Below are 13954 nucleotides of genomic sequence, written 5' to 3'. Positions count from 1 at the left end.
GTACAACATAGCGAACAATAAAAACTCTAATATGTTTACCATTTCTGTGTGTGCTGTACCGTGAGATATTCATTTTTAATAAAATAATAAATAAAATTATTTTATTATTGTTCTAAATTTTGCACGACAACAAACCAATCCACCGGAGCTACCAAAACTTTCGAATTTCATTGTTACCACGTTTTCTTCATGCATGCATTTTTATTGAAAATAATTGAACCTTCACATTGAGAATCATTCTCAATGTGATTTCAAAGCAATAAGAATACCTTTAGAAATAAATATAAAAACAAGTTACAACCAAAATAGAAATAACCCAACCCAATAAACACAGGATGAGCGTTTTTCAAATGCAACAACTTTTCAGTTTGAGGGTAAATATAATTTTCAACATAAATTCAACTTGACTTGAAATAGCTCGTCTTCAATACATCTTCAAATTGTTTGCAAATTACTTCCAATTTGCCAAAATGTTGACGAAATCTTTGAAAAGGTGTTGAAGATAATATGAGAAAACTTTGACAAAACACTACCCTAAAATGCAACGAAAAAACCATGTGGTTTTCAATACTTATTTGTGCAACGAAGTTCGTGGTCAATTGCAAGAAAATGGAAATTAAAGAAATGGAAAATTTTAGACAAATAACCAAATATTTTATAAAAATAGGTAAGTGAAAATAAAAAATGAAATAAAGCTTTAAGGAAGTCACTAAATGTATATCTCTTTGAAGAAAACTAAAAATTAAAAAGCTGACCGATGAAAAAATGGTGGACAATTAACTGGAACTGCTTCAAATAGTTTATAATAATTGGTACGTCAATATGAAAAATTAAATCAACACTTTAGAGAAGTCACTAAATTTAAATCTCTTTGCAGAAAACTAAAATCTTTGGATGCTACATTCTTGCAAACATTAAGAAGCTGACCAATGAAAAATGACTGGCTTATCGACAAGAAAAAGTTTCTAGAAACATTACAAGTGCAACCAATTAAAATTGTTAAAAAAAACAAATTGTTGAAATCAACAACTTCTGGATGAAAATGTGCATCACATCGTCAGCTTAATTCATACGCTATTATCAGTTTAAAATGGATATTTTGTGAACTCCTTCTGCTGGAAATCAATTCTAACATGCGGTCCAGTACGTTCCTAATTTGTGTGATGTCCAAGGCCAACAAATTTCTCAGAGTATGTCTTTTATTTTTTTTAAGGGCCAAATAAAATGTAAACACATTCGAATTGGTATTTTTCACTACCTCACCAACACTGGTTGAAAATTTACGACTAGTGTAGATACGACTATCAGCTATCATATGGTTAAACCATATGGGAACTGATCATATGGGCTCTCCATATGCTGACGAAGGTGACGTTTTACGTCCCGATTGAGGATACACTCTTTTACTATTCACCACTCGTGCGATACAGTGAGCGAATCGACAGGTTTAAAATCGGGAAATTTCAGTGCAACAATAAAAGTGAAAACCGAGAAAGGAGACAATATAGTTGTAGAGACAATTTTGCGGTACAGGAAATTTCCAACAACAGGTGAGAGTTTTGAATTCTTTTTTTTAGTTAAAAGTGAATGAATCATAAATTTAAAATTTTTGCTGCAATGTTGACTAAAGAATTGTGTTGCATGTATGAAAAACGAAGTTATGAGAATATGATGAAACCATGTTCCACGTTTTGTGGAGACACATTTTTAATTCATGAAATATTGATTTAGTGAGGATTTTGAGGTTAGGTTTTGAAGCAACATTGAAAATTTGCCGTTCACACTACATTTTCTTGAAGTTTTTAATGAGAATAAAAAAAATGTATGCGATTTTTGTAGAAACTATATCCAATAATAATAATAAACTGAGTTTAAACATTTCTGACTTTGATTGGAAAGCCTGAAACGAATTCAGAAAATTTGTGGAAACTGAACGACGAATTTTCAACGTGATGTTAGTGCTGAGAGGCAAAGAAACGTGGTCAATAGTGAGGAAATAGAATGAAGTATGTGTTGACCATGTGCGAACACTTTAAATTGATTTACCATTAATATAGTCTATTTCTCTATTCGCAATGTAATCTGGTAGGAAGTTTGAAAAACACCATCTTTCCTAGTGGAGACAAAAATCCACATATTGTCGGTGGTGGTTTTGTGTGTATACACCACGTGGTTGTGGGAGCACATCAGTAAAGACGTACACTATTCAAGTCCAGTGGTTTCCCAACAGTTGTGGCACAGACAGACCGAATAAATTAAAAATGCACATTGCCGATATTGCCGTTCATGTTGGAAATTTAAACGAGGTAATTAAATCTGTGATCGTCTTGTAGAAAAGTAAAAAGAAAGAAACTCGTGAGTACCTTCGATACCGCAACAGGAGTATCGAAGGTGCTCAACTAAAAAAAAAAAAATAAGTAAATTTAATTTATACATAAAAACAGACAATACTAAAACAAATAAAAAAAAAATACCAAACAAAATTCGAAAATCACTTACAAAATGAATTGTGACTCAATAGATAAATCTTATTATTTGCATATCTATAAAAAAATAAGTCTGCCCTATGTAATAAAACTTAAAAAAATGAGTTACTAAAAATTTCATTAAGTAAACATTATTAATTTCCACAAAACTTTTATAGAGAAAACTGAGAAATGTATAAAAAAAAAACAACAAAACTATTACTAAAAAAAAACAAAAACAACTAGAATATTAAAACTACTTATCTACATTTACATGAATTTATTAAATTCGCCAATTAGACCTTGTAAAATAAATATAAAAGGTTATTAAATGTTATCAAAAACTAAGGATAATCTAAAGAAAAATATTAATGTTAATTATTTTTTTTTGTTAATTATTAAATTGTTTTTTTAATATTGTCATAAATAAGTAAAATCAAAACAAACCTTTATAATTATTTATGTGATTGCATGTGTTATTTATACTTAAGGCCTTAAAATAAATTATATTTCGTTTCAATATTGAACCATAAACTTTATTAAAAACCTCTATATTTAAGAATAAAAATATTTATAATGTGAATTTGAAAAGAATATAAAAACATGTTTTAATTTCTTAAAAAAGTTGAAATGTAACGGTCACAAAAGTAGGCAAATTCAAAATTTGGGATATTTCCAAATATTCCTTAAGGCATAGGAAATATCATGGATGGCAGAAATGTCATATGGGGTGGGCGAGCCTTGAGACTAAAACACCTAAGTCTCACTAAGAAATCCAAACGATGAATTTTAAGTTGTACTCGAGGCAAAACAGTCTGAAAAATGCATACCTGTCGCAAGAAAAATCAAACATAGCCCGAATCAATCATTTTAATACATCCCATCCCTGGACTAACTGGTGGAGAGAGAAACACGTACACACATACTTAGATATGTTCTTCCAGTGAGAACATACCAAATTATATCAGAGCTGTACAGATGTAATTTCTGTTTATAGCCTTTTTGCAACTCCCAGCTCTGGTCCAGGAAGACAATATGGTACGTTAAGAAATTTAAATGTATAACCTAAATAGCGGATAAGAACCTACCCATCCGGCGAGCTAGACCGCAGCATAACACCATAGTACCATTTCCGCTAAGGGGTTATCACATTTTGGCGCCCAACGTGGGGCGACTTTTTTTGATTCTACCATCAATCATAAAATTTTCGCACCCAGAACAGTGGATTTTTTTTACACCTTGGTTCCTGTAGTGTATGATACACAAAAACCAATTTCACCCACATATTATCATCCATTAATTTTTTTATTTCAGCAATAGAATAAGACCAACAAAAGATTTTGTCAAGAACATCGGATGTCACGGAAGGAGCTTTAGCACCATGCCGATTCGCAACGATGTTCAGTCAAATTCCAATGATGTGTCCAAGGACCAAAATTGCAAACAGATTGTTTTAGAGAAATCCTGAAAGCATAGATTATACTGGCTATAAAGCTGAATATATCTATTTGTTTCAGTTTCTCAAAACAAAATGATTGAAATATTGAGTCTTTATCAAAGTAATTAAATATTAATTTTTTATATGATTTTTCAAACCTGTTTTGCCATAATTCCAAGAACCTTAATTAAAAACACCAAAAAATTAAAATTCAATCGAATTTTTGTCTTTGTTTTATTAAAATAAAAAACAAACATTTAAAATTATTTACAATCTAAATTTTTCGTAATATTACAATTCTAAAAAAAAAGAAATTAGAAAATACTTAAAATATTATTGAAAATATGAAAATGATTGCATTTGGATTTCCATTGTCTTCTTTTGATCCGACCAGTTACGAAATTTCAACTTTGCATGTATATGTATCTGAAAAGAAACAAAGAAAAAGAAAACAAAAATTGTTAATATTATTTGTAGTATTATATGTTTAGTTTGTGTGTTACTAACTACTAGAATCAAAATTTAGACTAAAAATATTTATCAACTATATATATTCAAAACAATATTTATTTCAATATTTTTTTTCTAATTTTCTAAAACGTTGAAAACATTTCAAGATTTTGGTTTTTTTTTATATATATATCTCACATATTTTCTTATGTTTTATTTATATTGTGGTCTTATTGAAATTTTCTGTGTCCAAAACAAAAAAAAAGATCTTTTCGACTTGTCAGACTATCACATTCATTTTCATTACCTCTCAATAGAACTACTTACACCATTACATGACCAAAATAGAATTTTATATTTACTGAATTTGAGTTTATTAATCGTCATGCCAAGTAGAATCGCGGCTAGAAATAATCAATTAAGTATTTTGAACCCAAATGCGGAAAATTTTGAACCGAATTTAAATTCTAGCGTTTCACACTTAAATACTTCTGAAACGGCAACTTCGACCAACAATACTCCACATTCTAATTCGATCAATTCAGAATCTAGTGTTAACAGAACTATTTTGAATTCTGCTAATATACCACCTTTGATGTCTGTACGGTTTCAACCCGAATTAGGCCCACAGACAACATCGTCTCCAGAATCGTTACACTCTATAACGACTCCTGAATACAGTAGTATCACGGCTAGATCGATTAGAAGGGAATTTTCAAGCATGAATCGGGCAAGGTTACCAACTTTGGAGGAAAGCGTAAATCCTGATACTGCTGTGAACGCAGATGGATTGAGTTTAAGGGACTATGTCAGTGCATCTGTAGGCGCTGCACAGGCAAATATACTGCAAATTATGGAACAAAGGCTCGCGATAATGATACCACAAGCCATAAGAAATTCCTTAAATTCTCAAGGAACCGTTTCAGTTGAGAATAATAATATTCCTCGCAATGACCGATTACCAAATGACCAGGTAAATAATCGTTATAGACAAGATTCACAAACGCCAAATTTTCGACAGCATAACCAACAACCGCAATTTTCACAACAGATGCAAACTCATCCGCCATACCAACGACAAGGATATACGTCTCATGATATACCTGACCAATACACACCATATGGTCACAAGCCCATGACACCTTTGCAATTGCAAAAATGGGGTTTGAAATTCGATGGCTCTTCAAAGTCAGTCAGCGTCGAAGATTTTGTTTTTCGAGCTGAATGTTTGAGAGTCGATTACAATTGTCCTATGGATATTTTTGTAAAAGGGTTTCACCATCTTCTAACAGGTAGAGCGCACGATTGGATTTGGCAATTTCGCCAACAAAATCCAACATGCCAATGGGACCATTTGAAATACCATTTCATTAGGAAATTCAGAAATTTCGAAACTGATTTCGAAATTCAAAGATGCATAATGGAAAGACGACAATTGCCCTCTGAGACCGCTGACATGTATATATCAGAGAACGTGAAACTCAGAAACCAATTGCGTATTCCAATGCATGAGTATGAGCTTGTACGAATAATGAAGGACAATTTAAAAGAAGGTTTGGTACAATTGATTTTTCCCAAGAATATCGAGACCATTGATGAACTAATAGAAGAATGTAAGAGAGCGGAAAGAAATATTTCAAAGCGAATCTCTTACAGACAACAGAACCAAAATTTTCGGCGAGTTCATGAACTTGAAATAGAGGAAATTGATCCTTCAAATTTTCAACCTGAGGTAGAGGCTTTGTATCCAAATACAGTTCCAGTTAGACAACTTATCTGCTGGAATTGCAAAAAATCTGGCCATACATTTATCGATTGCCCTGACGAACAAAGAAATATATTCTGTTACAAATGTGGGTTCGATGGGACAACATCACCCAAATGTCCAAAGTGCACGGGAAACTCGCTTCGGAACATGACGAGGACTGGGCAAACATGTTCGAAACAGGAATCGACCCAGTAGTTTTGCAACAGAATAGTACCATATTAAATACAGACAATGATTTTTCAAAAAGATTTTTAACCTCGAATAATTTTCCAAGCGGCAATGTAGTTATTTCAAATTCAACAAATTTGTCCAATGTGGAACACAATACATCGAGATTAGAAAACTCACACAATGATGGAAGGGATATGACGAAATCTACAATTGAGAAAAATGGAAATGGGTATCACATTGAAAATCGGAATTCTAAAGGCACCAATATCCTTACAGGAAAATCTGATACAGATGCAGGTAAAAATATAGGAACTATAATACCATACGAAGTCCGATTGGACAATTACAACCGAAAAAGAGAAGAAATTTTTCATGATTTCGTACCTGAGATTAGTAGAAATGTTTTGAAGGCAAGAAAATGACATAAACGGAGAAAACAAGAAAGAAAAGAAATAGCTTCAGCTTGTTTACCTGTAGAGGGTGACATTCGACCATATATGAATGTCAAACTGAACGGAATGGAAATGCAAGGTTTAATGGACAGTGGAGCAGCTGTGAGTTGCTTAGGCAAAAATTGTTTAGAAAATGTTGAGAAGATGAAGGCACGAATTTTAAATTTCAAATCTGTGATAAATACTGCTGGCGGTGAGCCATTGAAAATAATTGGAAAAGTTATATTGTCGATTGAATGTGGAAACATGGATAGAGAAATGGTATTTTATTTAGTACCAACACTAAAACAGACCTTGATTTTAGGATACGATTTTTGGCAGAGACTTGGCATACGAATTTCGATGGGTAATGATATTGTATGTGAAATAGCAGCATCTGATACCGATAGGAAAATGCATGATTTAACCCCGGAGCAGAATTTAATTTTGGAGAATGTGAAGCTCTCGTTTCGTTGCTACACAAAGTACGGACTTGGCAAAACTCATCTGGAAAAGCATTCGATAGATGTAGGAAATGCTGCTCCGAAAAAGATGAGATATTTTCCAGTCAGTCCAGGTGTACAGAAACTTCTATATGAAGAACTGGACAGAATGCTTATGTTAGGTGTAATAGAAGAAGCAACAAATGCAGAGTGGAACAATCGAGTGACACTAGTTATGAGGCCTAACAAGAATCGTCTATGTTTGGATGCAAGAGAACTAAATAAGGTGACTCGCAAAGATGCCTACCCCTTGCCCAACATAGATGGTTTGTTAGCCAGATTAGGTGACACATTTTTCATCACAGCAATAGATCTAAAGGACGCATTTTGGCAAATTCCTCTGGAGGAATCAAGTCGCCCATTGACAGCGTTCACAGTTCAAGGCAGGCCACATTACCAGTTTAAGGTAATGCCTTTTGGACTGTGCAACGCTGCTCAACGGATGTGTAGACTGATGGACAAAGTGATTCCTTCAGAGTTGAAAGACCGTGTTTTTGTGTACCTGGACGATTTATTGATTGTGTCTCCTAATTTCGAGAGCCATATGGAAATGTTGAAGCTAGTGGGAAACAAACTGACAGCAGCTGGATTGACCATAAATATGGACAAATCCAAATTCTGTTATAAAGAATTAAAATATTTGGGGTACATAGTTGGTGAAGGCAAATTAAAACCGGATCCGTCCAAAATCGAGGCAATAATGAATATTAAGCCACCTAATAGCCAAAAGGATGTCCGTAAATTTTTGGGTACTGTGGGATGGTATCGAAGATTCATCCATGACTTTTCGACACTCACAGCATCTCTTACTGATACCTTAAAAAAATCACCAAAATTTACGATGACTCCCGAAGCATTAGATTCGTTTGAAAAACTAAAGTTACGTTTGATCTCTAGCCCAGTGTTGTCAAGTCCGGACTTCGATCGCCCATTTTTTATTCAGTGCGATGCGTCGAATGTTGGCGTTGGAGCAGTACTTTTTCAGAAGGATGATAACGATTGGGAACATCCCATTGAGTACTTCTCAAAAAAGTTAAATACTGCCCAACGAAACTATTCGACCACTGAAAAAGAATGTTTGGCTGTCATTTTGGCGATCGAACGTTTCAGACAATATGTCGAATTAATGGAATTTTCTGTGATTACTGACCATTCAAGTCTCCAATGGTTAATGAGGCAACGTGACCTCAATGGCCGACTTGCTAGATGGAGCTTGAAACTTCAGGGTTATAAATTTACGATAGAACACAGAAAAGGGTCCAAAAATGTTGTTCCAGACATGTTGTCTAGATTGGGTATGGACGAATTGGTCCTAGGGAATCCGGCATTAATTGATTTTGAATCTGGAGAATTTAAAAATTCCAATTATCTTTCGTTAATTGACACGATTGGAAATAATGCAGATCAACTTCCAGATTTGAAAGTATGTGAAGGCATAATTTACAAAAGGGTTACTTTTAATCGCGACGATATTGAATCCGAGAGTAACTGTTGGAGAATTTGGCCTCCACAAGAGTTGACTACTGATTTTATAAAGAGGTCGCATGAAGAGGCGACAATGCATAGTGGAATGGCAAAAACTTTGCAAAGTGTCAGACAATATTTTTATTGGCCCTCTATGGTGACCCAGATAAGGGATTATGTCAATAAATGTGACACTTGCAAAGAAATAAAACATCCAAAATATACTCTAAGGCCACCAATGGGAGTTGAAGTTGTAACCCAAAGGCCTTTTCAAAAGATTTATGTCGATTTTCTTGGTCCTTATCCGCGAACGAAATCAGGCAAGGCATTCATTTTTATAGTATTGGATCATAAAACCAAATTTGTTCTGTTAAAGCCAATGACAAAGGCGACGGCAAAATTTGTCAATAAATTTCTTGTGGAAGAAGTTTTCCATAAATTCGGAGTACCTGAGTGTATACACTCAGATAATGGGAAACAATTTGTCTCCGAATCCTTTCAAGAATTGTTAAAGTTATTTGGTATACGCCACATAAGATCACCTATACACACACCACAGGCAAACGCAAGTGAACGTGTTTATCAGACAATCCTAAGTAGCATCCGATCCTACCTGAAAACGGACCAAACAAAATGGGACGAAAATTTGTCAAAAATAGAATGCTCGTTGAGATCAACAATACATTCGTCGACAGGTACGTCACCATATTTTGCATTGACGGGATACCAAATGATTACACACGCGGACGCATATAAAATATTGAAAAGACTGAATGCATTGGAAGAGGGCGAAATAAATGTACTACCTAAACCGGATCAAATGCGAATATTGCATCAAGGAATTAATAAGAAATTACATGAGACCTATGAAAGGAATGTGAGGTCATATAATAGGAGAAGCCGTTTTACAACCTTTCGTCCAGGACAGGAAGTGTTTAGAAAAAACTTTGTGCAAAGTAATTTTGCCAAAGGGAGAAATGCAAAATTTTGCTAACAATGGCTAAAGTGCCGGATAGGAAAGGCAATCGGTAACTGCCAGTATGAGGTTGAGACACTTAAGGGAGAATACATAGGTGTAATACACGCACAACATCTACGAGTATGAAAATCTGCCTATATATTTCAATAACCTACTGCTACTACATATTTTCTAGATTTCTCACCACTTAAAATTCTGTTTATCCACCGTTGAGTTGTTATCCATAAGATGTATTTTGTTTGTCTGCATTCATGGTGCTTCAAAATTCAATAATGATCCTTTATACTGCATTCATCATCGCCAATTACAATCCACAGTACCTATAGAAAAAGATAAAGCAATATTAGTATAATTGGATAATTTGATTGAATGAATCTGAAAATAGATAAAAAAAATGAATTAGTATATGATCGTTAACCAGACAATACATAATAAAACTTATCTTGTGAAATAAACCGAAGAGTCCACAACATTTGACATCAAAGTGGTTGAAAACAGAAATCACGTATAATCCTGAATGTTTGTTGTTAACCTCTTGCAATAATTACATAGGGATGCTGTATCATAAGATAGCATTTATCCAATTTTTCGAATTCATTTCCTTTTCCTCTGGCCATAGGCCAGGTAATAGGATATTTTTCAAGGTTTTCCAAAAACGCCATGAATCATTCACCCGCTCGTTTTGCAATGATGATAGACATATCATGACAATGACATCGACTGCTTGCATTTGTTTCACTTTCATGACTATACAATAGACCTTGAATGAATATCTGCAACGAGAAAAAAAAACGATGTTAGAAAATTTCAGCAAATGAGAATTAAATTTTGGGTTACCACAATAAAATGATACCTTTTGTCAACCGACAGTCATACACAGGTATATAGTGCAATCGTATTGGGAAAGTTGAATACCATTCCGATTTTTGTTTTGTCTTATGCCAAACACCTTTTTTTGCCAAACGCGACATTAACAGCCTAATCAGGTAGCCTGTCATTAACGGATGAATATTTTTTAATATCCACAATTTGGTCGACATGGACGCATTTTGTTTTCCTTTTTATTTGACACACACACGTACAACATACACTTTTTTGTTTTAATGCATTGATATGTACATCATTCCAATGGCATCGGTTCTGTGTGTACAATTTATATATGACCAAACAACAGACATTGATCATGTACATGTAATGATGAAAACCATATTAGGACGTCAGAAATAATGCCTGAAAAAAAATGAAAGAGAAAAAAATTAGAATTTGGATCACTACCAAAAAAAATACACGTATCTTTTATATCCACTTTCAAACACATTATCATGTGCAGGTATAAATCTCGATTAAGTTGGAAATCCAAAAGTGCATATTTTTTGGTATGGAATTTACACCATCCATTATGCATACACTGTTATCCCTTTGTAACACCAATGCACATTTGCAGCCTATATGGCAAATCTTCCACCAACACTGAATGCATTCTGGCATCCACAAGACAAAACAATCACTCCTTGGACACATTAACTTATTTTGTTTTCCTTTTTCTATGCAAAGGCACCCATAAACATAGCATTCATCCATTGTCTTATTACAGCGACATTCGCGAAAATATATTTCAAGCCTTTCTTTAACCTATGGAAATAAATCTTTATTAGAATTTTTGTACACACAAGGATAATTCTTAATACATTACCTTTTTGCGCAGGAACATTTGCATTGATATGGTCGACATGCGGACGGACATGGCGCCATTGCCAACAACCACAACTAGACACACTGAGATGCTTGTTTTTTTTTGTTTGTTTGTTCCCAACACTTTACGCTCCACAGGCTGCGCGAAAAGTATTGGCTTTGTGATGTCCAAGGCCAACAAATTTCTCAGAGTATGTCTTTTATTTTTTTTAAGGGCCAAATAAAATGTAAACACATTCGAATTGGTATTTTTCACTACCTCACCAACACTGGTTGAAAATTTACGACTAGTGTAGATACGACTATCAGCTATCATATGGTTAAACCATATGGGAACTGATCATATGGGCTCTCCATATGCTGACGAAGGTGACGTTTTACATCCCGATTGAGGATACACTCTTTTACTATTCACCACTCGTGCGATACAGTGAGCGAATCGACAGGTTTAAAATCGGGAAATTTCAGTGCAACAATAAAAGTGAAAACCGAGAAAGGAGACAATATAGTTGTAGAGACAATTTTGCGGTACAGGAAATTTCCAACAACAGGTGAGAGTTTTGAATTCTTTTTTTTAGTTAAAAGTGAATGAATCATAAATTTAAAATTTTTGCTGCAATGTTGACTAAAGAATTGTGTTGCATGTATGAAAAACGAAGTTATGAGAATATGATGAAACCATGTTCCACGTTTTGTGGAGACACATTTTTAATTCATGAAATATTGATTTAGTGAGGATTTTGAGGTTAGGTTTTGAAGCAACATTGAAAATTTGCCGTTCACACTACATTTTCTTGAAGTTTTTAATGAGAATAAAAAAATGTATGCGATTTTTGTAGAAACTATATCCAATAATAATAAACTGAGTTTAAACATTTCTGACTTTGATTGGAAAGCCTGAAACGAATTCAGAAAATTTGTGGAAACTGAACGACGAATTTTCAACGTGATGTTAGTGCTGAGAGGCAAAGAAACGTGGTCAATAGTGAGGAAATAGAATGAAGTATGTGTTGACCATGTGCGAACACTTTAAATTGATTTACCATTAATATAGTCTATTTCTCTATTCGCAATGTAATCTGGTAGGAAGTTTGAAAAACACCATCTTTCCTAGTGGAGACAAAAATCCACATATTGTCGGTGGTGGTTTTGTGTGTATACACCACGTGGTTGTGGGAGCACATCAGTAAAGACGTACACTATTCAAGTCCAGTGGTTTCCCAACAGTTGTGGCACAGACAGACCGAATAAATTAAAAATGCACATTGCCGATATTGCCGTTCATGTTGGAAATTTAAACGAGGTAATTAAATCTGTGATCGTCTTGTAGAAAAGTAAAAAGAAAGAAACTCGTGAGTACCTTCGATACCGCAACAGGAGTATCGAAGGTGCTCAACTAAAAAAAAAAAAATAAGTAAATTTAATTTATACATAAAAACAGACAATACTAAAACAAATAAAAAAAAAATACCAAACAAAATTCGAAAATCACTTACAAAATGAATTGTGACTCAATAGATAAATCTTATTATTTGCATATCTATAAAAAAATAAGTCTGCCCTATGTAATAAAACTTAAAAAAATGAGTTACTAAAAATTTCATTAAGTAAACATTATTAATTTCCACAAAACTTTTATAGAGAAAACTGAGAAATGTATAAAAAAAAAAACAACAAAACTATTACTAAAAAAAAACAAAAACAACTAGAATATTAAAACTACTTATCTACATTTACATGAATTTATTAAATTCGCCAATTAGACCTTGTAAAATAAATATAAAAGGTTATTAAATGTTATCAAAAACTAAGGATAATCTAAAGAAAAATATTAATGTTAATTATTTTTTTTTGTTAATTATTAAATTGTTTTTTTAATATTGTCATAAATAAGTAAAATCAAAACAAACCTTTATAATTATTTATGTGATTGCATGTGTTATTTATACTTAAGGCCTTAAAATAAATTATATTTCGTTTCAATATTGAACCATAAACTTTATTAAAAACCTCTATATTTAAGAATAAAAATATTTATAATGTGAATTTGAAAAGAATATAAAAACATGTTTTAATTTCTTAAAAAAGTTGAAATGTAACGGTCACAAAAGTAGGCAAATTCAAAATTTGGGATATTTCCAAATATTCCTTAAGGCATAGGAAATATCATGGATGGCAGAAATGTCATATGGGGTGGGCGAGCCTTGAGACTAAAACACCTAAGTCTCACTAAGAAATCCAAACGATGAATTTTAAGTTGTACTCGAGGCAAAACAGTCTGAAAAATGCATACCTGTCGCAAGAAAAATCAAACATAGCCCGAATCAATCATTTTAATACATCCCATCCCTGGACTAACTGGTGGAGAGAGAAACACGTACACACATACTTAGATATGTTCTTCCAGTGAGAACATACCAAATTATATCAGAGCTGTACATATGTAATTTCTGTTTATAGCCTTTTTGCAACTCCCAGCTCTGGTCCAGGAAGACAATATGGTACGTTAAGAAATTTAAATGTATAACCTAAATAGCGGATAAGAACCTACCCATCCGGCGAGCTAGACCGCAGCATAACACCATAGTACCAT

General features: G+C 33.4%; 1 protein-coding gene and 2 long non-coding RNA genes across 3 annotated transcripts; 2 read left to right on the top strand and 1 right to left on the bottom strand.

Moving 5' to 3' along the window:
• The first annotated feature begins 385 nt into the window (after window positions 1–385).
• Window positions 386–2669, top strand: LOC142229186 (uncharacterized). The gene is made up of 4 exons (XR_012720354.1): window positions 386–667; window positions 732–812; window positions 878–1550; window positions 2090–2669. It is a non-coding gene; the product is annotated as an uncharacterized LOC142229186 (long non-coding RNA).
• Window positions 2670–4107: 1438 nt separating this feature from the next.
• LOC142229698 (uncharacterized) lies at window positions 4108–11495 on the bottom strand. The gene is made up of 4 exons (XR_012720468.1): window positions 11363–11495; window positions 10523–11301; window positions 9854–10442; window positions 4108–4329 (listed from the first exon to the last, which is right to left on the bottom strand). It is a non-coding gene; the product is annotated as an uncharacterized LOC142229698 (long non-coding RNA).
• LOC142229697 (uncharacterized) lies at window positions 5554–13051 on the top strand. Its single transcript, XM_075300271.1, has 2 exons — window positions 5554–6589; window positions 12448–13051. Exons 1-2 carry the CDS (start codon window positions 6205–6207, stop codon window positions 12549–12551), a joined length of 489 nt encoding a protein of 162 aa, XP_075156386.1. The 5' UTR covers window positions 5554–6204; the 3' UTR covers window positions 12552–13051.
• The last annotated feature ends 903 nt before the right edge of the window (window positions 13052–13954 follow it).

This window comes from Haematobia irritans, chromosome 3 (genome assembly GCF_050003625.1).
Source record: "Haematobia irritans isolate KBUSLIRL chromosome 3, ASM5000362v1, whole genome shotgun sequence".
Taxonomy (NCBI): Eukaryota; Metazoa; Arthropoda; class Insecta; order Diptera; family Muscidae; genus Haematobia; species Haematobia irritans.
The sequence above is the reverse complement of the archived record's forward strand: the minus strand, read 5'-3'. Positions and strand labels throughout refer to the sequence as shown.

Coding starts and splice junctions, on each gene's coding strand:
- LOC142229697 (XM_075300271.1), top strand. CDS start 6,205: ATGTGGGTTCGATGGGACAACATCACCCAAATGTCCAAAGTGCACGGG. Junction 6,590..12,447: donor AAAATCTGATACAGATGCAG/GTAAAAATATAG, acceptor GTAATCTGGTAG/GAAGTTTGAAAAACACCATC.